The following is a 26,697-nucleotide window of genomic DNA, read 5'->3' as shown; positions in this document are numbered from 1 at the left end:
CTTTAAAAGCCAGTAAGTAAGTAAGTTAATTGATGGAAGGCACTAAAGAAATGTTAGTCACCACAGAACTTTGAATAGATTTGTGCGGAAGCAAGACTTAGAAAAAAATCGTTAAGTTAAACAAAAAGTTATAGCCTATATGATAGATTGTTAACAGAAACAAGACTTTACAATGATTTTAACAGAAAGAAGAGTTTAAAAAAGAGAAACTGCAGTTGAAATAAACCGATAAGACAAGCGCTTAAAAAGATGGGTAACTGTGGCAAAATTCTGGTAATAGGCCTACAATAAAGTTGAAAAATTGTTGCCAGATGCAAGACTTTAAAAACAACTTAACATAAGCAAAATCTTAACGGTCAATAGAAATAAACACAACCGTAACATAAACACAGAAGTTTGCGCCCAGGCTACCAAATAGGATCATTCACAATGATTCACATAAGCATTGACATAAACATTACCGTAAGATGTTAACATGAAATTTTGCAAACTCCAAACTTTCATGCTTATGCTTACGTGATTTGCAAACAGAACACAATCGTGGAGCGCTGAAGTATACGACAGAATATGAGGAAATGGCGTAGTTGTTATGTTTCCATGGTTTCCAAGTGAGGCGTCTAGAATCAAAATCCGCCAAGTCCATCGAAGAAAAAATATGAAATAAAGTTATTTTTCTGTGTATCTTCGCATGGGCAATCCGATGCTGGCATTATTTTTCTGCAATATCCGCTGGATTCCTCTGAAAATGCTGGACAAAAGTTAGGGTTAGTTTCAATATCCGCTAGATCCAACTGAATTTCGGTCATTGTTAGTTTCAAAAACCTCCAAGTCCCTTTCTGCCAATCAGGTTGTGGGACTGCTTTACCCAGCATTCCTCAGCTGTGCGATGTTGATTTATTATTTGTGTCGTTAAGCTCTTGTTAAACCTTATTAAGTTTAATTTCTACTCTAATAATATTCAGTGAAATGGTGGATAGAGTGAGCAGTGAGTTACAAAAATGTTCTTACCAATTAATAATTAATTACATAATTTTGTCGGTACTCCTCTTGTGCCCTCCTGCTATACCAGCTTGTAATAATGCTGTTGGCAGTAAATGGAAATCCAACAGTTTAAGTTTGTTAGACATGAAGAAGTTCCATTCCGTTCCAGACATAATTTTAAGATCTCCTGCTATTTTAAGTTCAGTCCCTGTAAAAGATTTATTTTAAGACGATCTGCATTGAAAGAACAAATAACAGTGCAAGATGAGTTTAACTATAGAACTGACACCGTAGTTGCAAAGGTAGTAACAAGAAAAAACAATAGAATTGAACGTGAAGAATAAGAAGACGAAGAAGAAACTGTTAATCTGGAGGAAGAGGAATGTGACAATATTGTGTAAAATTTGTATGAACTTAAAAAGTGCAACATATCTTCAAATTTATACTGCTGTTATGTTTAAAGCATGTGCATAATCATACTTCATGTCTGGGTTTCATTGCCTACATAATTTGTAAGGTTGAAGTTAAAATGTTTTCCTTTTTGACTCATTTTTATGCTTAGAACTAATTCTCTTACTTTCAAAAGCCTCCAAATACACTTTTCAGTTTCAAAATCAGTTAGGTGCTAATTTAACCTCACGAATTTGTTAGTTTCAATGAAGGGGCAATCCTGTAATTTGTTTGAACGTATCTAATGATAATAAAATACTTGATAAAAGCATTGTTTATATCCCAAGAATGTTTATTTATATGGAAACAGTTTTTTCCATTTTACCATAAATTTTGTTTTATGGACTTGGAGGGTTTTGATTCTAGACGCCTCAAGTATGTTTGCTGTTATGTTTATGTTTCCATCGTAAATGATGGTATGACTTCTTGATTTTACCGTAACGTTTACATTCTTAAGTTAACGCTTACGTTATGCTTAATTTTCATTGTGAATGATCCTTAAGTATACCGTGCTGATTGTTGGTGCTTTTTAGTGCTCTGCCGGAATATTATGTAACTTGTCGGCTACAGGAAGGCCGGCATTACAAGGTCATTGGAACAGCGTTGCATGTAAGGCCTTGACTATTAACAAAAATAGCAATCTGTGCTCTACAGCCATAACAATAACGGAGTAAACACATACCACCCGGCTGTCTGCGCTGCCAACATGAAAATTTGCTTTCCGCTAAATGACATTTAAAATTCGCTAGAAAAACCGCGAAAAAAATTAAAATCCCACATTAACTTTATCTGTTGTCTTATCTAACGATGCATTATCAGTAGAGTCCGGATTTCCATGCACTATCAAATCTTAAATCATGTTTACTTTCATGTACTATCATATGACAAAACATGCACAACGAAGCGAAAAAACAGTAAAAACATGCACTAACAAAACTGAGTTCTACAGGGTGTTAAAAATAACATTTACAACGTTTCAGGGATGATGACGAAGGTAAAAACAAACGTCTTTTGTAAGTGACAAAACTTCTGTACGTAAGTGTTAGTGTAATCCATAAGGAACAAGACCAATTGTCGTTTTAGAGGTGGTGTTCAAACTGCCGTCCATTGAAGGCATTGCACAACTGGTACCTTCGTACTATGGAGTGTCTGCAACGCTCAAAAAGGCCAACATTGTCTCTAATAACATGTGCAGCTTCAACAACGCGAGCAACTAAGTCTTCTGCCGTATCGATCGGTGTCTCATACACAAGACGTTTCATGTCTCCCCACAAAAATAATTCCAGTGGGTTAGGTCCGGTGATCGAGGTGGCCACGGTACCGGCCCACCCCTGCCAATCCAACGATCGGGCATTTAGGTGGTTCCTGATACAAAGATCAAAGTCATGCTGAAACCATATTTGTTCTCTGATGTTCAATGAGATATTTTCTAAAAGTTCTGGTAGTACGTCGCGTAGAAAAACAAAATAATTACCACCACGGAGACTGTTAGGGATTCTTTTAACTTGTTGAAGGCACAGCAGAACTAACCAGTGTGTGTTGTGACGGAAGTCAAGCCATCTACCCTTCAGGCCATCTTGCGGCAAAAACGGCGCATCTGCTAAAGTTTTGTCACTTAAAAAAGATGTTTGTTTTTACCTCCTCTATCATCCCTGAAGCGTTGTAAACGTTATTTTTAACACTCTGTATATTGTTACATTTTATATAATTTTTAAACGTAAGCCTACAACTAATTTCTCAAAATTTTCTTCACTTAAGGCTATGAATTAGTGAAAATAACGAAAAAAACATTAGAAAAAGGAAATTTTGTTTTTACTCGTAACTGTAAAAAATAAAATAATGTTTCAGTTTTCTAAATCTGTGCTTATTTTGGCCCTATGGCAATTTCAGGCCCCTTAGGACGAATTTAAAGGTACCAGCGCATGCGTGGAGCTGCAGCCCTTTAAACTGACCCTCAGCTGTCGTTCTGACAGACTTTGTTCTTCATTCTAACTAATTTTACTTTTCATTTAGTTCATATTTTACGTTGTTATGTAGGAGAAAAGTGTGTGTGGTAGACCTGTATAGGAAGAAAGATTATCGATAGTATATAAAATTTTGATACTAGTTTTCTAGATTTTCCAATTTTCAACATTTTGTAACATTCACAATTCTCTAATGAATGCAGTTTTTCTCCAATATTAGTGACATTTTGCACAGAAGTTCCACAAAAGCATGTGAAGTAAACTGACATGTGTTTTCTTCTGTTATTGAAAGTATTCAAAGCACCACGTGTTGAGATGTGATAAGTTTTAAAAATTAAAAAATTAACAACTGTTTTCTCGATTTTCCAATTCTCAACATTTTGTAACATTCACAATTCTCTAATGAATGCAGTTTTTCTCCAATATTAGTGACATTTTGCACAGAAGTTCCACAAAAGCATGTGAAGTAAACTGACATGTGTTTTCTTCTGTTATTGAAAGTATTCAAAGCACCACGTGTTGAGATGTGATAAGTTTTAAAAATTAAAAAATTAACAACTGTTTTCTCGATTTTCCAATTCTCAACATTTTGTAACATTCAAAATTCTCTAATGAATGCAGTTTTTCTCCAATATTAGTGACATTTTGCACAGAAGTTCCACAAAAGCATGTGAAGTAAACTGACATGTGTTTTCTTCTGTTATTGAAAGTATTCAAAGCACCACGTGTTGAGATGTGATAAGTTTTAAAAATTAAAAAATTAACAACTGTTTTCTCGATTTTCCAATTCTCAACATTTTGTAACATTCACAATTCTCTAATGAATGCAGTTTTTCTCCAATATTAGTGACATTTTGCACAGAAGTTCCACAAAAGCATGTGAAGTAAACTGACATGTGTTTTCTTCTGTTATTGAAAGTATTCAAAGCACCACGTGTTGAGATGTGATAAGTTTTAAAAATTAAAAAATTAACAACTGTTTTCTCGATTTTCCAATTCTCAACATTTTGTAACATTCAAAATTCTCTAATGAATGCAGTTTTTCTCCAATATTAGTGACATTTTACACAGAAGTTCCACAAAAGCATGTGAAGTAAACTGACATATGCGTTTTCTTCTGTTATTGAAAGTATTCAAAGCACCACGTGTTGAGATGTGATAAGTTTTAAAAATTTAAAAATTAACAACTAAAAGGATAAATATTTTTTTTTTCTCAAAAAATAATTGGATAAATATGAAAAGCAAGTGTTATATTTTACATACATCTATCAGGAATAAATTAAATAAAAATGTAAAGAAAAATTATGTGAACTTTGAAAATTGGGACAATTAAAATTTCAGTATATAAAACAACAAAAATCAATTATAAACTAATTGTAATATCAGAAATACAGTACAAAAATGTAGAAGTTAGAAATTTAACAGATCTAGCCTTAAGCTCATGTATTTATCTCAAACAGTCTTGTGTTAAAAAAAAAAAAAAAACATGCAGAAGGTCGCAGGCGAAACCCAGTACGAGAAGCAGCTATCTCTTATTGTCTGCTCACAGAAACCCAGGAACATTGATGATCTGAGAGTAAAAATTACTCAAGCTTTTCAAACAAATCACCCCTCTTATGTTACAACGGACATGGGCTGAATTGCATCACCGTTATGAGTTGTGCAGGGTGCGCAATGGGGCCATGTTGAGCTCTGAGGAATCTCCCATCTTTCAGTGTTGTATGCACAAAGTTTCAACAAATAAAGTTCAGTAGTAAATGTTTGCGGTGTTTTTATTTTATTCGTACCCAAACGCATCACCCTGTATTATGGAAGGTCAAATAATACGTTAAATTCATAAATTTTACACTGTTAGGAAGACCGCACCTACGTTCGGTAACTGATAAATTCCAATCTCAGCTGTCATTCAAAGTCAACAGCTGTGTCATCAAAGGTGAAGCCCTAGATATGATAAAGAAACTACCAGGGATTCATAAACTGAAATCTTTATGTGATAGGATTATTGTTCTTGCTAAATTAGAGGTAACGAGTTTGTAGCTATGGTAACAACAGAATAGTCATTTGTTTTCTGACATCTCGTATGTATAGGGAATTCCTCTCTATTATTTTACAGGCTGATGCAATGGCGTATGCTACTAAACACGCCCACCTCCCTGGTGTCCTGTATTCAAAGCCCTACATACGGGCTATTCCATCTCAAATCGACCGAAATATAGAGAAAATTGACCTTGCAATTTTTAAACACAATGAAACTTTTTCTGTCCGTTGACAACTGTGATACAATGCTTTGTGCAAAGTTTGAGGCATCAGAACTTCATAGTGTTTAAATTAAAAATATTTAAATTTATCGTATTTTCATAAAATTAGCAAATTTAAACTGTTGTAGCTCCGAAACCCTTTCACCCAATGATCAAAATCATGGTTTATTTTGATGCTGAGAAATTAAAGCTTATATTCACATATAAACAGTTTTTCTTACTTTTTATGGAAATGGAGAAATTTAGATTTTTCTTCATTAAGGCGCCTTTGCCCATGAAAAAATATTTTTAAAATATATGGTTAGATTCCGCATTGAAAGTACAAATAAACACATATTTTTTACTGGTGCACCGTTGATAAGAAAGTATTGAAAATATCAAATAAAGAAAATAAATAGTACGCGCGTGAACTAACCAGCTGACTGTAGCTAGTCGAGACAAGCAAGGTCAGAAGACAAACACGTGATGTTTCGTCTAGTAGCGCATAGCTGGGCTAGCTTTATCACAAGTTTTCATAAACACAGGAGTAAAATGACGCCCAAAGCTCGCTTATCTTCAGCTCTCGGCCAGTGCGTGGGGTACTGCGCCGTTCAAGTCTAGGCGTGTGAAAATAATCTATTTAATACCCTCGAAACTTATTGCCGAGCCACTAAGCAAACAATGCCGAATCCCTCTTAATAATGCAAGGTTTTTTCTCAATATTTTTTACATTTTTACAAATGGGCAAAAAGCCTAAAAGTAAGTAAAATCAGATTATCTGTCTCTCTGTGTACAATAAAAATAAGGATTACTTCTTAACCTAACCTACCAAATGTCAGCTTCAAAATGAGCTCCCGTTCAATGTTCTGCAGTAAATGGTTCCAGAGTTCTGAGCGCTGAAAGAGGCTTGTTTTTATAAAATACGCTAAATTTGTCGCTCAATAGTACGAAAACCGTTTGAGTTTCGATAGTATATTTTTGAAAATGCACTGTCCTCAGCACCTTGTACAAGTAGGGAAAAAATTAGAGTATTAAAAAATGCGAGGTTTGTTACTGATCGATTTCATATGGAATAGCCCATACAATGTTATCAATTTAGTAATTGGTATATTATAAGTACATTACAAAAAATTTTAATGCAAGTATAAAGTTTATTGGTTTAGTACATCCATGTACAGTGATTGGTAAGCAATTTTCCTTATAATGAACACAGTTTTTTTCTTTTTCTTTTCACTTCCTTCAAAAGGGCTGTCCAACCGGCATCACGGTCAATTCGTGAATCTGAAATACAAATAAAAAATATATAAATTTTATTAATGGTTCTAACTGTGATAAAAGAAAATCACGCTGGAATGGACAACATATAGAGATTAGAGGTTTTTAAATTTCTTGAGATACGAGGTGTGATCATTAAATTCCGAGACTGTGTCTGCTGTGGGCGAAGGGATCACGTGATTGAGAAGCCATACAAAGTTTCAAAGCGCTATCTTCATTGAGAACTGAGTTACACAAGGTTTTGTTAGCACGTGCATCCGCGCATTTGCGAAATCACGATGGACTCGAAACTGGAGGAGGGAGCCAGCATGAAATTCTTCGGGAAATCGGCAACCGAAACCCATGGAATGTTGAAGCAAGCCCACGGGAATGAAGCAGTGAGTCAGGCGAGGTGTTCTGAGTGGAATTCGCGTTTCAGAAGTGGCAGAACATCTCTAGAGGATGACGAGAAAAAATTCGAGAAATTGTGCATGATGATCGACGCATCACCATCAGAGAAATTGCTGCCATCGTCAACATACCATTTGGAGAGGTTCAAATTGAAAATTGACAATTGTTCAAGTGAACCTTCAATTATATTAATATAGGTGTTCTCCAAGGTACAGTTCTAGGCCCTATTTTATTTTTAATATATATTTTAATGACTTAGTTAGAATTTATAAAACAGTTATATTACCGGTTGTTCTTTATGGTTGTGAAACTTGGACTCTCACTTTGAGAGAGGAACATAGGTTAAGGGTGTTTGAGAATAAGGTGCTTAGGAAAATATTTGGGGCTAAGAGGGATGACGTTACAGGAGAATGGAGAAAGTTACACAACGCAGAACTGCACGCATTGTATTCTTCACATGACGTAATTAGGAACATTAAATCCAGACGTTTGAGATGGGCAGGGCATGTAGCACGTATGGGCGAATCCAGAAATGCATATAGAGTGTTAGTTGGGAGACCGGCGGGAAAAAGACCTTTAGGGAGGCCAAGACGTAGATGGGAAGACAATATTAAAATGGATTTGAGGGAGGTGGGATATGATGATAGAGACTGGATTAATCTTGCTCAGGATAAGGACCAATGGCGGGCTTATGTGAGGGCGGCAATGAACCTCCGGGTTCCTTAAAAGCCAGTAAGTAAGTATTAATGACTTATAAAAAATTGACTTACTACAACAACAAAAAAAATGATCCTCACGTCCATTTTGAACATGAAAGATCACAACTCTGGACAGAGAACAAACTGATCTCCATGACGACAATGCGCCAGCACACAGAGCTCTCGCAACATGCCAATTTTTCACCCGTAACAAGATGGTCGTCGTTCCTCACCCCCGGTATTCACCAGATTTGACTCCCTGCGACTTTTTTTTGTTTCCGAAGATAAAATTGAAGCTAAAGAGTCGTCGTTTTGGCACTGTGGAGGAGATCCAACGCGAATCGCAGAAGGTGCTTGACAGGTTCAAAGAACGCTACTTTCTGGAGATATTCCAAAAATGGCAGACACGCTGGGATCGGTGTATAGCTACTACTTTGAAGGAGATGGTAGTCAAATTTAAATCAAATATTTTTACTTCCAATTACGGGACAGAGTCGGCCTGGTTGGCGTAGTTGGTATAGCGCTGGCCTTCTATGCTCGAGGTTGCGGGTTCGATCCTTGACCAGGTCGATGGCATTTAAGTATGCTTAAATGCGACAGACTCATGTCAGGAGTTTTACTGGTATGTAAAAGAACTCCTGCGGGACAAAATTCCGGCACACCGGCGACGCTGATATAACCTCGGCAGTTGCGAGCGTCGTTAAATAAAACATAACATTTTACGGGACAGGTCTCGAAATTTAATAATCACACTTCGTAGTTAATTGACTTGACTCAAGGCTTTCAACAAATTTTTAACTGGCTCAACTTTAAACATATTGTTTATTTACATAATATTTTAAACATATTTTCAACTGACACAGCACTTCAAACAGTTAACTGAAACAAGACTTTAAGTAGATCTGTAACCGAAACAAGATATTAAAGAAATTATTAATAGAAACACAGATAAGAGTTACAAAACACTGATAACATAGACAGATATTTAAAGCTTTGTAACAGATAAGATATGCTGTTATTATCAAGTCTCCAAACATTTGTTGACGCAAATAGGGCTTCAAAAGAACTTAAAACATTCTAACCTTATGCAGAAATTTAAAAGATCTGACAAATACTGAAATGTTTTTTTTTTTTTTTCAATATCTGAATATGCGCATCTTTCTGATTATTTTTTTTTTTTTGCTAAATATTCCAATATTTACTGTATCGATGGTTAATACATTTTATACACTTTGATGACACACTTTTAACACTATGTATCACTTAAGAATTTAGTTATGATAACAAACTATCTAGTATTAAAATCAACTTGGTAATCTATCACTTAGTTTTCGTTTTAACACTACAAAGTTTGTTATTATAATTAGGCTAAATTCTTAATTAATACATTTTGTTTAAATTTTAGGGCATTCCTGTTCTGGAAGAAATATATTATTCAAAATGGGCCTAAGTGATAAATTTTGAAATTTTTATTTTTATTATCTAAATAAAAACTCTCTTAGACTCTCACTTTCAGAGAGGAACATAGGTTAAGGGTGTTTGAGAATAAGGTGCTTAGGAAAATATTTGGGGCTAAGAGGGATGAAGTTACAGGAGAATGGAGAAAGTTACACAACACAGAACTGCACGCATTGTATTCTTCACCTGACATAATTAGGAACATTAAATCCAGACGTTTGAGATGGGCAGGGCATGTAGCACGTATGGGCGAATCGAGAAATGCATATAGAGTGTTAGTTGGGAGACCGGAGGGAAAAAGACCTTTGGGGAGGCCGAGACGTAGATGGGAAGATAATATTAAAATGGATTTGAGGGAGGTGGGGTATGATGATAGAGACTGGATTAATCTTACTCAGGATAGGGACCAATGGCGGGCTTATGTGAGGGCGGCAATGAACCTCCGGGTTCCTTAAAAGCCAGTAAGTAAGTACATTTCTGTTAAGTAAATCCTTACTTTAAACGCGAGATACATAAAAGGAATTATTTTTTGAACATACATGCCACATTTTCTCAAACTCTGTTTTGTAAATCTTCATGAAAATTTTTACCACATATTCAGACAGTAGCCTAGTCTGATGTGTGGATCTACTTTCGTTAAATTTTCTTAAACAGTTAATCTTTAAACAAATAAATGTCTGATAATAATTTGTTTAAAAGTAGGAGGTCTATAAAATAATATCTTTTTTCTCCATTTTGAATCTTGCGTACATTACTTTTAACACTTGAATATAATTAATTGATTAACTAGTGGACTTACTCTTGACTGAAACACCTGTAAGCCGCACAAATCTTACTTAATTAACATGAGTAAGTCCACTAGCTAATCAATTAATTATCTTTTTTCTAATCAATATTAAAAAAATATATTAATGATTAGTGTATTGAACAGGAACGAAAAAGCGTCTTATAAAAACACATTTTTAAACTCAGTAGTTTCTGAGGTAATAGAGAATTCATATGGTTTTCTTAACATTGGTAAGGCGTGGCTTCAAAATCTCACCTTCAAAGGAACTGTTAAGTAAGAATTAATTAACATAAAACAAAAATTTAAAGAATCTATCAATAGAGACGAAGGGTATCAAACATTCTAAACTGAGACAAGATTTTGAAAATACTGTTAACAGAAACAAAACATTGTTAACAAAATCTATCCTTCAGAGAAATATGTTGTCAAATGTCGGATTTCTATTGTTAACAGAAATAGGATGAAAGAGTAATGGAACGGAGAAAAATTCTCTCCGGCACCGGGATTTGAACCCGGGTTTTCAGCTCTAAGTGCTGATGACTTATCCACTAAGCCACACCGGATACCCACCCCGGTGTCGGACAGAATCGTCTCAGTTTAAGTTCCAACTCTTGGGTTCCCTCTAGTGGCCGCCCTCTGCACTACTTCACAGATGTCTATGAACGTAGAACTGAAGTATATATAGAAATAGGATGTTCAAAAACACTGCTACATTGAGAAACAAAAGAGTTAAGAGATGTTACCAACCTGCACGTGTGGCGGTACCCCCAATACGTATATTAAGGCATCCGCTATGTCCTCAGGGTTCAGCGCGGGATAGTTTGACAGAAATTCCTCTGGCGGCATGTCTGTCTTCACTAGGCCGGGACTCAGGCTCTGGAATTAGAATAACTAAAATAATTGCACAGTCTTTAGATATTAAAAATCCATTATTTTTGCGATATTTTTGTGTCTCAGGAGAAATACAAAATATTTTTTTATGTTTTAGACTATACATATATACAGGGTTAGTTAAAAGTCCCGCACCACCTAAATAACTTTTGAAGCATACGGTTCAGTGACATGAAACTTGGTATGTGGGGATAACCATATGCTAAGAACTCAATAATGGTATTACCGAGTTGTTTCTACTTCCGGTTTAACCAGAAGTAACTCCAACTCTCTTATTTTAAATGGAACACCCAATATATTTTTTTCTTTTTGAATAAAGCTCATTAAGAGCTTTTCTAAAAGTGCCCACACTTGATACTTCTGTACAAATTCAGTGTTGCTAAATAAAAATGGAAGTGGTGCAAGATATTCCTAAAGCCTGGTTAAATCATTCCTTAAATGGTTTATATGATCGAGTGACACATTGTAAAGCAGCTGAGGGCTACCAATTTGAACACATAATTTAGAAGGTGAGCTAGCTTTGTTTTGTTTTTGTTAAGGAAGGAGTATTTAATTATTTTAATATTCGATACACTTTCCTGTTTTCTTGACTTAGCAACATTGAATTTGTACAGAAGTATCGAGTGTGGGTACTTTTTGAAAAGCTCTTAATGAGCACTATTCAAAAATTAAAAAAATACATATATATATTGGGTGTTCCATTTAAAATAAGAGAGTTAGAGTTACTTCCGTTTAAACCGGAAGTAGAAAAAATCGGTAATACCATTATCGAGTTCTTAGTATATGGTTATCCTCACATACCAAGTTTCATGTCACTGAACCACATGCTTCAAAAGTTATTTAGGTGGTGCGGGACTTTTAACTAACCTGTATACATATGTATAATAATTCCGAGTACACAAGTTTATATCAACAAATTCCTTATTGTCTTCACGGTCCGCACTCGGTATGGATACTTTTCTACAGTGAATATTCTGAATAAAGGCTACTTCGTCGTTCTATATCAGCTGTGTGGGAGACATTCACTTTTGATTCCGGGTTGTGTGTTCGGTATTGAGGGAAGCGAAACAAACAACGTACGCGGCGATGTTTGTGACATCTGATGGCTCATAGGGGAACCTTTTAAGATCAACAATTTTTATTAAACGTTATAAATAGGAAAGTAAGTTATGCTGTCGATATTTTCTTCAGTAACATGTCTCCACGTTTTAGGCTTCTATGGTTTTACAGAATGAACCATAAGTAATGTCATGAATTTCAGGGAGTTACCGTATTCTTTAAGATATTTCAAACGAAAAATTTTCATACAGTTTTGCTCATTTTCGCTTCCTTTTCGAGATAAAAATTGTTTTATATTAAATATTTCATAGCGTGTTTTTGAGAAAGAAATTAAATTTATTCGCAATACGCTCAGTTAATTTAATACGCTCAGATGTACTTTGATAATAAACGATTGAAAGAACTTTAGATTTATCCTTTAAATGTGCAGAATTATGGGAATTTTCCTGGAAGCAAGTAAAGAGATAGGTTTGGAAGTAAATCCTGAAAAGACAAAGTATATGATTATATCTCGTGGCCAGAATATTCTACGAAATGGAAATATAAAAATTGGAAATTTATCTTTTGAAGAGGTGGAGAAGTTCAAATATCTTGGAGCAACAGTAACAAATATAAATGACACTCGGGAGGAAATTAAACGCAGAATAAATATGGGAAATGCCTGTTATTATTCGGTTGAGAAGCTTTTATCATCCAGTCTGCTGTCAAAAAATCTGAAAGAATTTATAAAATAGTTATGTTACCGGTTGTTCTGTATGGTTGTGAAACTTGGACTCTCACTTTAAGAGAGGAACATAGGTTAAGGGTGTTTGAGAATAAAGTGCTTAGGAAACTATTTGGAGCTAAGAGGGATGAAGTTACAGGAGAATGGAGAAAGTTACACAACGCAGAACTGCACGCATTGTATTCTTCACCTGACATAATTAGGAACATTAAATCCAGACGTTTGAGATGGGCAGGGTATGTAGCACGTATGGGTGAATCCAGAAATGCATATAGAGTGTTATTTGGGATACCGGGGGGAAAAAAGACCTCTAGGGAGGTCGAGACGTAGATGGGAAGATAATATTAAAATGGATTTGAGGGAGGTGGGATATGATGATAGAGACTGAATTAATCTTGCTCAGGATAGGGACCGATGGAGGGCTTATTTGAGGGCGGCAATGAACCTCCGGGTTCCTTAAAAGCCAGTAAGTAAGTAATTAAGTAAGTAAATGTGCAGAAATTTGATCCGAACAAGTGTAACATTGTGAAATTATTTTGTAGAACGGAAAGTTACATTTCTTCGGATGAATTTTCTGCACATTTAAGGACAAAAACAAAAAGTCTTTGAATGACCTGTAGCCGGGAGGAAAAAGGTCTTAAGTAAATATTTTATAATTTTCAGGGGAGCAGTAGAAATATTGAAATTGGTGTCAATTATAGAGTTTTTCCTGGATATTACTTGTTTTGTTTCTTGTAAAATAGGTGTTGTTGCTCGTTTAACAATTTTCTTGATTATTTCCAAAAATAGCCTCACTTAAGCCCTTTTAAGGCTAGAACCGAAACTGAGTAGAAGGGACTATTAAACATAAGACCTTTTTCATGTCAAAATAAATGAGAAATGTAAATTATTAGGAATGCAAAATGGGTCTTAAACAATTATACGACTGTTTACCCTGGTGCTTAAATTATTAAAAGGAAAGGGCATCAGTATGTGATAAAATGGCTAAAATACAAGTTAGACCTTTTTAATAGGGAAGCATGGAAAGTAAACATGTGATGGTTCGTAAGGAATAAAGTATTAAATATTCTTAAGTCCTTTATTCTGTGTGTGCTCGATTCAAAACGTACTTAGGACATTTGGTAACGCTCTGTAAATCCAGTCAGGAGTCTTATTTGACTTTAACCGTTTTACCAGATTGTAGAGAATTGTTTCCGCTTTCAGAATATATAAAAATCTCATTTTCACAAAAAACTGACTTAAGACCTTTTTCCTCCCGGCCACATTTACACTGCTCTCTTAAATTGACTGAGCATATTGGGAATTAAATCAATGGCTTTCCGAAAACACGCTACGAAATGTTTCATATGAAACAATTTTTATCTTTATAAGAAACCAAAAACAAGAAAAATTTTATTATATTTTTTGTTTGAAATATCTCAAAGGATAACCCCCTGAAATTAATGATACTGTATTACAGTTCATCCTGTATATTACTAATTTGATTGCCCAATGAATAATGTACTCATTATTCTGAGTTCTTTGGTTACCATGGTAACACCGAAAGCACAAGGAAAAACTCTAAATACAAAGAGCAACAGCTCGTGATTGTGTATATTATTTTGTGCGAGATCGTGCGTATTTGCTTGTTTTCCGCACAGAACCAATACGCGGTAAGTGTGAAATACCACATTCAGTATTCCCAACGTAACACACATAACAATTTCCCTCTTCTTACCGCTTAAGCGCGACATTCATTTTACTGCTTTAGGCTTTTAACATATTATTTTTAGAGACGTTTAACATAGTAATAATATAAATTGGAAACTTACCACTGCAATTTCACCTAAACTGCAATGTTAATTATTGCTTTTAAATTTTTGTAAAAATTAAGTAAAGTCTACTACTCCACGAAACTTATTGCATTCCTGATACAAGTAACATTAAGGAAGCCGTGAAAAAATCAACAAGACTCCAGATGCCATGTTATTACTGCAATATGTTATATAAATAATATTGTTAAAATATTAAAATCAAAAATAAATATTTACATAACCTTACCGTTTCTTTTAAGTTCGCATTTATAGACTGGGGGAAAAAAAAGACAGAAGTATATCACGGCCTGCTGGAGTATAGTAAACACAGAAAACATTTTAAAGCAACAATGTTGAAGATAGATATGTTTGTTTTGCAAATTTGCTGTCATTGAACAGAAACCAAGATGGAGATTTCATTGCAACTAATTAGAAATTCCTCTTTCAGGTATGTAATAAACGATCTTCGCACAAAATAATGTACGATACACGAGCGGTATGTTTTCTTTCAATTCTCGGAAATTAAAAAAGCTCAACTACGTTTCGCTTTTTCAAATTTTTCCTCGAACATGAAAACTTCAAGATACCGCTCTTGTAACGCATATTACTAATTTGATTGCCCAATGAATAATGTACTCTTTATTCTGAGTCCTATGGTTACCATGGTAACACCGAAAGCATAAGGAAAAACTCTAAATACAAAGAGCAACAGCTCGTGATTGTGATGGTGGATAAATTGCACTCACCGTGACTCGAATCTTGGACTTTTGCTGCACCAATTCACGTCGCAAACCCTCGGTTAACGCTGTCACGGCGTGTTTTGTTGCACAATACATGGTGAATATCCCGCCTGGAGGTGCATGACCTGCCGTGCTGTGTAACAAAATATTTGAACAGCTGATCAGAGGATTGGCGGTTTTTAGCATAGTCAGGTGAGAGGATGTTCAAATGTTAACCCTTCTTTCGTATTTTGTATAATTTGTTTTATGTGCAGAAAATTACACAACATGTAATTTAAAATAATTAAAAAACTACTTAAATTGATATAAATAAGCTGATCTTAAGGGGGCGGTTGAAGACTGAAATGAGCAAAACTGACAGGTTGAAATAAAAGTCGAGAACCTCTGCAATTGAAAGAAGTACTGCCTCAGCTACTCTTCAACAATTTTGGTACCCAATTTCCGGATGATCGTCCATCTATCTCTTCATCAGAATTCTTTGTCACACTGAATTTATCCATATATTTTAGTGATAGTTCACCATCTTCAGAATCCATACAATTTATTTATTCCTCTCCGAGCAGTAAGAAGTATTTTCTTGTATATTAAATATTTTTTGAATGTGCAGTTTTAATTTCTGACCTAGTGTAGTGTTTGTATTCTGTAAAATTTCTGATATTAAGTACCTGTTAATGTGGATAATGTGTCCATCGTCCACACCCTTCTCCTTCATCAGCTGCAGGGCCTCTTTGGTGCACATACTCAAACCCAGGACGTTCAGGTCCAGCATCTTCTTCAGCTCATCAGTGGACGAATCTAACAAACATATTAATATGTTACATATGTGCACTGATTATTGAACAAAAGCAAATAACGGTAGTAATTTTGAATCATTGTAACTGAATTTAAATGACATACAGAATTTATTGTACTGCTTACAAAATTACCTTTTCGGCACATCTACGTGGAAACTGCTGTTTTTCATAATACATTATTGGTTAGGAAGTTCTTTTTTGCTGTACACATACGAAAATAAAACATTGTTACTTTTTCGTACGAATACCTCATAGTTGTCATAATAATAGCCTAGATCATATATGTAACAGATATGTCGGGCTTATAGGCTTTCAGGTTAACAACTTTTGTCAGGTTTACTACGCTGCCATCTAGTTGTTACATCAGGAGTCACGTCATAATTCCCATTTGAATTGCATTAACATAAAAAATGAAATAAATAAAAAAAATTATATAATATGTCACATTATATCGAATTGCACGATAAAATTATTCAGTGTAAATGAAATTCTTAACTTAAAGATTTAATCTGTATCAATCATATATCATCCATCTCGTGTTCGTTTACGGCGGACGAGTGGCGATCCTGGCGGTTGTTCTCTTCAAAGTGCTGCCGATTTTAACGTAGCGAGGAGTTATCTGTTACATATATGATCTAGGGTAATATAAACAAATAATGTCATGACGTTAAAACTAGACCTACTATGAAGGTAGTGTAGTATTAGTAGGCCATGACTACTAATGACTCCTAACCTACAAAAATCTCAATAGTCTGTGATTTACTTAATAAGTTAATTCACAATTTGATTAAATAAATTTATAGCCTATGTGTAAGAATTAATCAACCTATATTATATTTGTATTCTATAATTTTGAAAAAAAAAATATATATATATATATAAATTGTCCTACTTTTCACGTGCGATATTATTCTTCTCTAGTGTTAATATTATATTATATAATTCCATTGCCGCTGTAATTATATTTTAGTTCCTATTTTATTTTACTTATTTATTTATATTATTATTATTTTTTATTTTAATATTATATTTGAACTACGACCGAGCACGAGCGCTGCTCATTCGGTCTCAAATTTTGTTAATATTACTGTATCTTCTTTTTATATTGCTTGTATTATTTTATTTCTATTTCTCTTGTTTGTTTTGTAATTATATTCTTTATTCTGTATATTTAAATTTAAAATTAAATAAAAAATATATATACCTATAATTTTCGCGTAGTTGTGCCAAAAAATATTGTACGTAACTGGTACGAAAGTGTCTTTCGCGTACTCATTTCGAAATTCTGTACACGTTTCACTCATGCACAAAGGTATCACTTTCTGTCCGAGTTACGTAAATAAGTATAAAATTCTTAAATTACCTGCCCACATAAAAAAATAGTGATAGGGAATTGATTGAATTCATATAATTGCTTGAAACGTTTATCTTGTTGGTAAATTGTTATTGTGACCATGGTTGGAATTGTAACGTTATTTGGGATTTTAAATAAAATTGTTATGTATCTGTTCATTTCTGTAGTGATACAACACTCATTTAAATTTAACAAGGCGGAGCCTTCTCGTTAACTACTTCATAATCGCTTCCTCATTCCATGCGGCCTAGTCTGCAGACAACAATGCAATTGATAGTCGAAACGATTCACACATCTGTGGCTAACGAGAAAGACAAGCTATGGCGCTACGTCACAATCTTAGTCATGACATGGCCAACATTGAAAAAATTTATATATAAATGCACATTTAACATGAGTTTAATATAGCTATTCTTTTGTTTTTTTAGAACTCTGAACATGTATTTATATTAGGCGATTGTCAAGATGGCCACGACTAGACCATGAAAATCACGTGACTTCGATTCGTGCCGAAGCCTTTCTCGTTAGCCACGTCACACATCAATAGGACGTCAATGAACTGTTTGAAATTGTAATGATTAGTAATATGTCATTACAGAGAATTGGATTCATTCGGAAATCAATACTGTAGTACAGTTAAGTGCTTTAGAAGTAGACTTCGTTGAATTTTATTATATACTAGCCGTACCCGTGCGCTCCGCTGCACCCGTTAGAAATAAATATAAAGTAATTATATAATTAAAATAGGACATTTGATCCAGGGAACATTCGTGTTTGATAGAAGGATAAATCGTTTATTATGTTACTTAATTTAAATTTAATTAAAAAATTAAAATGCGATCATTTTCATCCAGAGACCACTCATTTGGTCATAAAAATTAGCTTAGGAAATACAGGAAACGAATATACAGAATAGCCTATCAAGTTTTCTGTGCATAAGAAGCTATTTTAATCTTACCTGTCCTCGATTCACTCAGGAGTTACTGTGATAACATTATAGCATTATGTCCATCTAGAGAAACTACACTTTCCAATGGTGAATTAATAATTAATTATACAAATCGGTTAATTTAGCTTCCGACATTACTTCATAGAAACGCAGAAACATTATCTGTAGACTATCTTTCATAGCTTTCGATTGTTGCTGTCCAAGGCGCCTTATAGACGAAGTCATTTGTTTTTTAATTCATTACACGGCCTTAGATGGCAGTTATTTTAATTTTAAAACTCATTTATCTCATTAAATATCAGTCCTATCGAAATTTTTCAAAGAATAAAACTTATCGGAAATGATTTTTAAAGAAATGTTTGTTATGTAACATTTTTCATAAAAATAAATAATAAGCGAGATATTTCGATTTATTTAATTCAGGCCCCCTTATAACCCCCCTTTTAAATAATGTATTTTGAATGCCATATAGCCTATAATCAAAGTTACACCGAACTTAATCTATATTCCAATTTTCATCGAAATCCGTTCAGCCATTATCGCGTGAAAAGGTAACAAAGATACAGACAGACAGACAGACATACAAACAAAAATTTCAAAAAAGCAATTTTCTGTTTCAGGGTGGTTAATTATATATGTTAGGACCAATTATTTTTGGAAAATCGAAAATTACCAGAAAAATTTCGGCTACAGATTTATTATTAGTATAGATGTTTGTTGTTGTACTCATATTTATTATTCACTTCCCACATTTTTGTGCGATTAGTCTTGATAATTTTCATCAAATTAAAGTTGAATATGTCGTTAAGCTTCTACACGTTAAACATAATTTCATGGATACCGCAATCACAGATCGACAGCAACTGTTTTTAACACGGCCTCCTTGTACAGAGTGATTTATATAGAACTGACACATTTCTTTCTTTAATTATTCCGTTGGAAATTCATTCAATGACCCAATTTTAGCACCAAATTAAGCAGAATGTTCTGGAGTTTCGATTCCTTGTCACTAGATGCGCAGATGTTTATGTTTTATTCCTATTGTTGGCAGCCTAAAGCCATATAGGGTTACGGTTGTTCATCAGCTACAGGAACCAGATAAGGATAAAAGATTGAATTATTGTCGTTGGTTTCAGACGTTCATTGTGCAAAATCCTGCCATATTGTCCATCACATGGTTCACAGATGAAGCATGGTTCCATTTATCCGGTTATGTGAACTCACAGAACTCACGCCATTGGGCCATCGAAAATCCACATGCCATCCAGGAAGCACCTATGCACCCGGTCAAAATCTGAGTTTGGTGCGCAATATCCGCACAGAGAATAGTGGGACCAATTTTTTTTAACCAGACTGTGAACACTGCAGAGTACCGACTGATTTTCATGGAGTTTGTTGAGCAAATGGACGATGCAGAGCTGAGTCAAGGATATTTTCAGCAAGATGGCGCTACATTCCATACATCAAATGAATCCATGGAACTAATTGCAAGTTTCTTTGACGACCGAATAATTTCCAGAAACCTGTGGCCACCGAGATCTCCGGATTTGACAACGCCGGACTTCTTTCTATGGGGTTACTTAAAAGACAGGGTTTACGCCACACGTCCCCAGACATTGGACGATCTGAAGCACAACATCACACAGGAGAATCAAGCTATTGACAACAGGGTCCTCCAACGAGTGGCCAGTAACATGGAACGACGGACGTGTTGAGTTGTGCCTTATGCAGGATGGAGGACATTTTCAACATTTGCTATAGAGGTAAATAATCTCCCAAAATTCCTCTACATTTCAGGTATTAATAAGTTGTCGCTAGCACAATTCGTTTTGAAACAATTAATGAAAGAAATGTGTCAGTTCTATATAAATCACTCTGTATAAAGATATAAATCACTGAAATAGAGATGCATCGAAATACATTATTCATTTATTAATTAATACGTCATCTTATTGTTGGAATTGCTTAGATAAAGAGACGACACCCCGGATGGCTGGGTGGTTTGTTTCAGGAAATGCTGCTACGCATATAACCTCTAGTAGAAGCAGCACAGTCTAGTACTTACATTCTAGTACATACAGAAGCTCAATACGTAGGGAATATGCATCCAATAATAGTTGAACCCTAGTTGCTAGGCACCAGGATCGCTACTATCGCACAGTCCATTGTTCCTAGTACTCTCAGTTGCTAACCGCTAGGAGCATTGCATTGCGAGAAATGCAAAAAATCACCTCAAGCTTCGTGACTGTATATACTAGACTGTGGTAGTAATATCTATTGCCCAGGCACTTGGAATTTCTCCATTAGCCTACTAGGTTTCCAGTATAATTTAGAATCCGAATCCAAAAGATTTGATGCCGAAGCTGGACATTTTCGCAAATGTTCTTGATCCTCGAAGAGTTTTCTAGGTTACACAGCATGCATTTCGGTCAACCAAAAATTTCAATTTTAAACAGGTTTGTTGCTAAACAGTCGTGGCCAGTTAGCATCCGAAATTTTGCTACTGCATCATTTTTTTTTTATTTTATTGGGTTATTTTACGACGCTGTATCAACATCTAGGTTATTTAGCGTCTGAATGATATGAAGGTGATAATGCCGGTGAAATGAGTCTGGGGTCCAGCACCGAAAGTTACCCAGCATTTGCTCGTATTGGGTTGAGGGAAAACCCCGGAAAAAAAACCTCAACCAGGTAACTTGCCCCGAGTCCACACCTGTGGAGTAACGGTCAGCGCGTCTGGCTGCGAAACCAGGTGGCCCGGGTTCGAATCCCGGTCGGGGCAAGTTACCTGGTTGAGGTTTTTTCCGGGGTTTTCCTTCAACCCAATACGAGCAAATGCTGGGTAACTTTCGGTGTTGGACCCTGGACTCATTTCACTGGCATTATCACCTTCATATCATTCAGACGCTAAATAACCTAGATGTTGATACGGCGTCGTAAAATAACTCAATAAAAAAAAACTTGCCCCGACCGGGATTCGAACCCGGACCGCCTGGTTTCGCAGCCAGACGCGCTGACCGTTACTCCACAGGCGTGGACGCTATTGCATCATGTCGAGAGATATATACAGGGTGATTCAGACCACTCGTAACAGTCATTTATTTCGGAAACTAGTGCATGAAAATTTTCGAGGCAAAAATATTTATAACTAAACCACATGTGAACTTTCACTTGAGCTTGATTTCATCAATCAGCTCTGACAGGAAGTAGGATCAGTAGCGTATCACTTTAAAATTTCAAATGGGAGTCGGGGTCAAATAGGGTACCATTTGATAGAGCTCTTCAAAACAAACATCTTTCATAGGACACGTTTTTATTAATTCCTACTCTTTCAATGAGAAAACGTACGAAAAAGCAATGGGTAATTCGGACCACCCGTAAGTTATTTATTTTGGAAACTAGTGCATGAAAATTTTCGAGACAAAAATATTTATAACTAAACCACATGTGAACTTTCACTAGAACTTGATTTCATCAATCAGCTCTAACAGGAAGTAGGGTCAGTGGCGTATCATTTTTAAACTTCAAACGAGAGTCGGGTCAAATAATGTACCATTTGATAGAGCTTTTCAAAACAAACAACTTTCATAGGAAACGTGTTTATTAATTTCTACTCTTTCAATGAGAAAACGTACGAAAAAGCAATGGGTAATTCGGACCACCCGTAAGTCATTTATTTCGGAAACTAGTGCATGAAAACTTTCGAGACAAAAATATTTATAACTAAACCACATACGAACTTTCACTAGAACTTGATTTCATCAATCAGCTCTAACAGGAAGTAGGGTCAGTGGCGTATCATTTTTAAACTTCAAACGAGAGTCGGGTCAAATAATGTACCATTTGATAGAGCTTTTCAAAACAAACAACTTTCATAGGAAACGTTTTTATTAATTCCTACTCTGCCATTCACTTGACCACGCCGAAATATTAGGAGTCACTGACAGTGTTAGAAGAAGAGTACGGGTGTGTGCTGCTCAGAATGGCAGATAGTTTGAACATTTATTAAAAATCAATGCAATTGTCAAGCCTTTCAGTAACATGTCAACATTAATTGTCTTGTTTACATTTTCGTCTTGTAACATCTCTCAATATTGATGACATTGTCTTTTTGTACGTTCTCTAGTTGAAAGTATAATAATTGATAAAAACGTTTTCTATGAAAGTTGTTTGTTTTGGAGAGCTCTATCAAATGGTACTTTATTTGACCCGACTCCAATTTGAAATTTTAAAGTGATACGCCACTGATCCTACTTCCTGTTAGAACTGATTGATGAAATCAAGCTCAAGTGAAAGTTCACATGTGGCTCAGTTATAAATATTTTTGTCTCGAAAATTTTCATGCACTAGTTTCCGAAATAAATGACTGTTACGGGTGGTCTGAATCACCCTATATGTTCTTTTCAGTAAACAATACAGACCAAGATTTACTATCACTGTTTTCTTGAAATGTCTTTAGAATTTTGATTTGAAATTCTGTTTGTATGAACAATTTTGCACTGTGATACGATATCTTTTCAAAGGGTACTTGTAATATTTTAGTACCTTTCTTTGCTAAACAATCTGCAATCTCATAACCTCTTAAAGTGTAAAAACAAATGAGGATGGATCCGTTAACATCATAGACATAGTATGTGCATTGTAGGCCTATTTCATCAATGTTGTGGTAGAAACGTAACATGGGTCATGAATGAACAAATAAGTCCTTTAAATAATGAATGCATTGCGGGTGGCATCGACGGAACTCCGTAAGGGGCAGTGCTGTAATTTGTATTACAATTTTTCTAGAGTGGTACCACAGTCTAGTATATACAGTCACGAAGCTCAATATGTAATAAATATGCATCCATAGATAGTTGCTAACCACTAGGATCGCTAGTATCGCCTCATTACAGACAATGCGAAATGATACCTGCACAGTCTATTGTTCCTAGCAACCTCAACAACTCAAGCTTCGTGACTGTATATGAGCTGTTCCATCTCAAATCGACCGAAATATAGAGTAAATTGACCTTACAATCTCTAAATACAATAAAACTCTTGTTGTACGTAGAGAACTGTGATACAATGCTTTGTGCAAAGTTTGAGGCCTCACAACTTCATAGTGTTTACATTAAAAATATTTAAATTTATCGTATTTTCATAAAATTGGCAACTTTAAAATGTTGTAGCTCTGAAACCCTTTCACCCAATGATCAAAATCATGGTTTATTTTGATGCTGACAAATTAAAGTTTATATTGACATATAAACAGATTTTCTTACTTTTTATGGAAATGGAGAAATTTAGATTTTTCCTCATTAAGACGCCTTTGCCAAGGAAAAAATATTTTAAAAATATATATTTAGATTCCGCATTGAAAGTACAAATAAACACATATTTTTTTACTGATGGCACGTTGACAAGAAAGTATTGAAAATATATAAAAAAAATTAAATAAATAGTACGCGCGTGAACTAACCAGCTGACTGTGAGGCGGGAGCTAGCCGAGGTAAGCAAGGCCAGGAGACATAAACACGTGATGTGTCGTCTAGCAGTCATGGCTGTGCTAGCTTTATCACAGGTTTTCATAAACACAGGAGTAAAATGACGCCCAACGCTCGCTTATCTTCAGCTCTCGGCCAGTGCGTGCGGTACTGCGCCGTTCAAGTCTAGGCGTGTGAAAATAATGTACTTAATACCCTCGAAACTTATTGCCATACCACTAAGCAAACAATGCCGAATCCCTCTTAATAATGCAAGGTTCTTTCTCAATATTTTTTACATTTTTACAAATTGGCAAAAAGCCTAAAAGTAAGTAAAATCAGATTATCTGTCTCCCTGTATATAATAAAAATAAGGATTACTTCTTAACATAACCTACCAAATGTCAGCTTCAAAATGAGCTCCCGTTCAATGTTCTGCAGTAAATGGTTCCAGAGTTCTGAGCGCTGAAAGAGGCTTGTTTTTATAAAATACGCTAAATTTGTCGCTCAACAATATGAAAACCGTTTGACTTTCGATAGTATATTTTTGAAAATGCACTGTCCTCAGCACCTTGTATAAATAGGAAAAAAATTAGAGTATAAAAAATGCGAGGTTTTTTACTGATCGATTTCATATGGAATAGCCCGTATACTAGACTGTGGTGGTACGCAGAAAAACGCTCACGTTAAGAGAGAGTGTGGTTATCTCATGTCTACCGAAAATTAGAGGCTACAAAGTAAGCAGTATGGTTATAAACACTCTTCGAAATATATATATATATATTTTTTTTTTTCATGTGGTACATCTGTTTAATATGTCCTGTTGTCTAATAACTGTTGTCATACAGTTACGGAGGAACAATTGGATGGAATGAACTCTGAGAAGGATAGATAAGATTAACTCATCGCATGCAGCTGGGAAATAGCTGAGTCATGATGCGTCAGACGTGACATAGCATTTTCGAGTCACGTAATTTTTAATCTATCCGTGGCTAAGGAGAAAGACAGGCTTCGGCACTAATCGGTGTCACGTGATTATCATGGTCTAGTCATGGCCATCTTGACAATCGCCTAATATAAATACATGTTCAGGGCGGAATTCATAGTCGTCACTTATAAATGAGGGAACGCTTAAGTGGTTACTTATACTCATTTCTAATTCATAGTTGTCCCTCATTCACATAATGAGTGATTACTTAAGTGAGCTGATCTGTACCCTTAAGTGACCACTCATTTTCAAAATGGATACTGAGAATGATTTTGAGGATTTTGTGGAGTTTGTTGAACGAAATGAGGAAAATATACGTGTCCCATAAAGGTATATTAGAGACATGGAGAATCCTCTGGAAATGTATAGTGAACTGGAATTTAAGAAGCGATATCGTTTTCAGATCAATTCGAAGTTGTTGCTTTAGCCCTATTGATCGTTATTTATTTATTTATTTATTTATTTATTTATTTATTTACCGGTACTTATTTATTTATTTATTTATTTATTTATTTATTTATTTATTTATTTACTACAGAACACGTGTTCCAATTAGTAGGATATCTGATTATAACTATAACTAACACGCAACTAGAATTTAACATATCAAGAAACTATTGCTGTATATAACTTATTCAGTACAACAATATTGATAACTCGTTGCTATAGCAACTCCACATGCAGAGCTGCTTTCGATTAGTTCAATGAGAGTCAGCTTTTGCTATGACGTCATGTCCGGCAGCTGTAAGTGAGCACTCATTACGTGAAAATAAGTGTTGTCTATGAATTCGGAACTGACTTAAGGGCTTCCTTATTATAAGCAAACACTTATTACTTAAGGGTTCACTCATTTTTTAAGTGACGACTATGAATTCCACCCTCAAAGTTCTAAAACAAACAAAGGAATTGCTATATTAAACTCATGTTAAACGAGCATTTATATATAAACTCGTTCAGTGTTGGCCATGCGCCGTAGCGTGTCTTTCTTTTTAGCCACGTAATCTATCGCAGCTCTGCAAAAAATGCAAGTCATGCGCGTTTCCCACTGCACCTCCAATCTCGACTGAGAGACGGAACTCACATCCTGGGCTGAAAACAAGATGTCTGCTCACAGAGAACCAAGACGAAGTTCGTTCTTTGTTCCATTCGTATCTAGTTCGAGTTAAACTCATATATCCATATTTTTCGACCCACATCTTTACGGAATTAAGTCGAGTTTCTTTAAAGAAACAATTGAAATCTGACAGGTTCCGTACGATTTTGTTATTGTATCCATCGCCGTAGAATTCCTGCGCAAAAACATTGGATTGCGTATGTGATAGTATTACCACAGTGATGTCAAAGCAAGCGCATTTTTCTGACCTTGACGTCGTGCGCGGGCAGCAAGCGCTAAGTATGGAAAGAGGAAGGGTTGTGTATATGAATAAGCAACCTGTTTGATTAAGAAAACAGTGGTGCACAAACTTCAAACGGAACGTGAAATTTTATGTCGTTATTTTTATATGGCTTCTTTCTGTTTAATATTATCTATATTGTCTGTAAAACAAAAGTACTAACACTGATTTCTTAATATTGCACTTGTGTTTTAAATCTTAATAACATAATAGAGAGTTAAGAAGGAATATTCACTTAAAATGCATAGTAGTATAATATTATACTGTGGATGAAACACATCATTCATAAAGAAAGTGATATTCCAA

General features: G+C 35.1%; 1 protein-coding gene and 1 non-coding gene across 4 annotated transcripts in view; one reads left to right on the top strand and one right to left on the bottom strand.

Annotated features, from left to right (window-relative positions):
* Positions 1–6,749: 6,749 nt before the first annotated feature.
* The window catches only part of LOC138700926 (farnesol dehydrogenase-like), a 46,119-nt gene continuing 26,171 nt past the window's right edge, over positions 6,750–26,697 (bottom strand). For all 3 annotated transcript variants that reach the window (XM_069827359.1, XM_069827357.1, XM_069827358.1), the window contains exons 4-7: positions 16,113–16,242; positions 15,454–15,580; positions 10,988–11,116; positions 6,750–6,913 (exon numbers count right to left, since the gene is read on the bottom strand). In XM_069827359.1, the coding sequence (XP_069683460.1) occupies positions 6,872–6,913; positions 10,988–11,116; positions 15,454–15,580; positions 16,113–16,242 (428 nt within the window). In that variant the 3' untranslated portion in view covers positions 6,750–6,871. The remainder of the gene's footprint in view (positions 6,914–10,987; positions 11,117–15,453; positions 15,581–16,112; positions 16,243–26,697) is intronic.
* TRNAR-GCG (transfer RNA arginine (anticodon GCG)) lies at positions 21,243–21,326 on the top strand. The gene has a single exon. It is a non-coding gene; the product is annotated as a tRNA-Arg (tRNA).

Source organism: Periplaneta americana, chromosome 6 (assembly GCF_040183065.1).
Source record: "Periplaneta americana isolate PAMFEO1 chromosome 6, P.americana_PAMFEO1_priV1, whole genome shotgun sequence".
Classification (NCBI taxonomy): Eukaryota; Metazoa; Arthropoda; class Insecta; order Blattodea; family Blattidae; genus Periplaneta; species Periplaneta americana.
The sequence above is the reverse complement of the archived record's forward strand: the minus strand, read 5'-3'. Positions and strand labels throughout refer to the sequence as shown.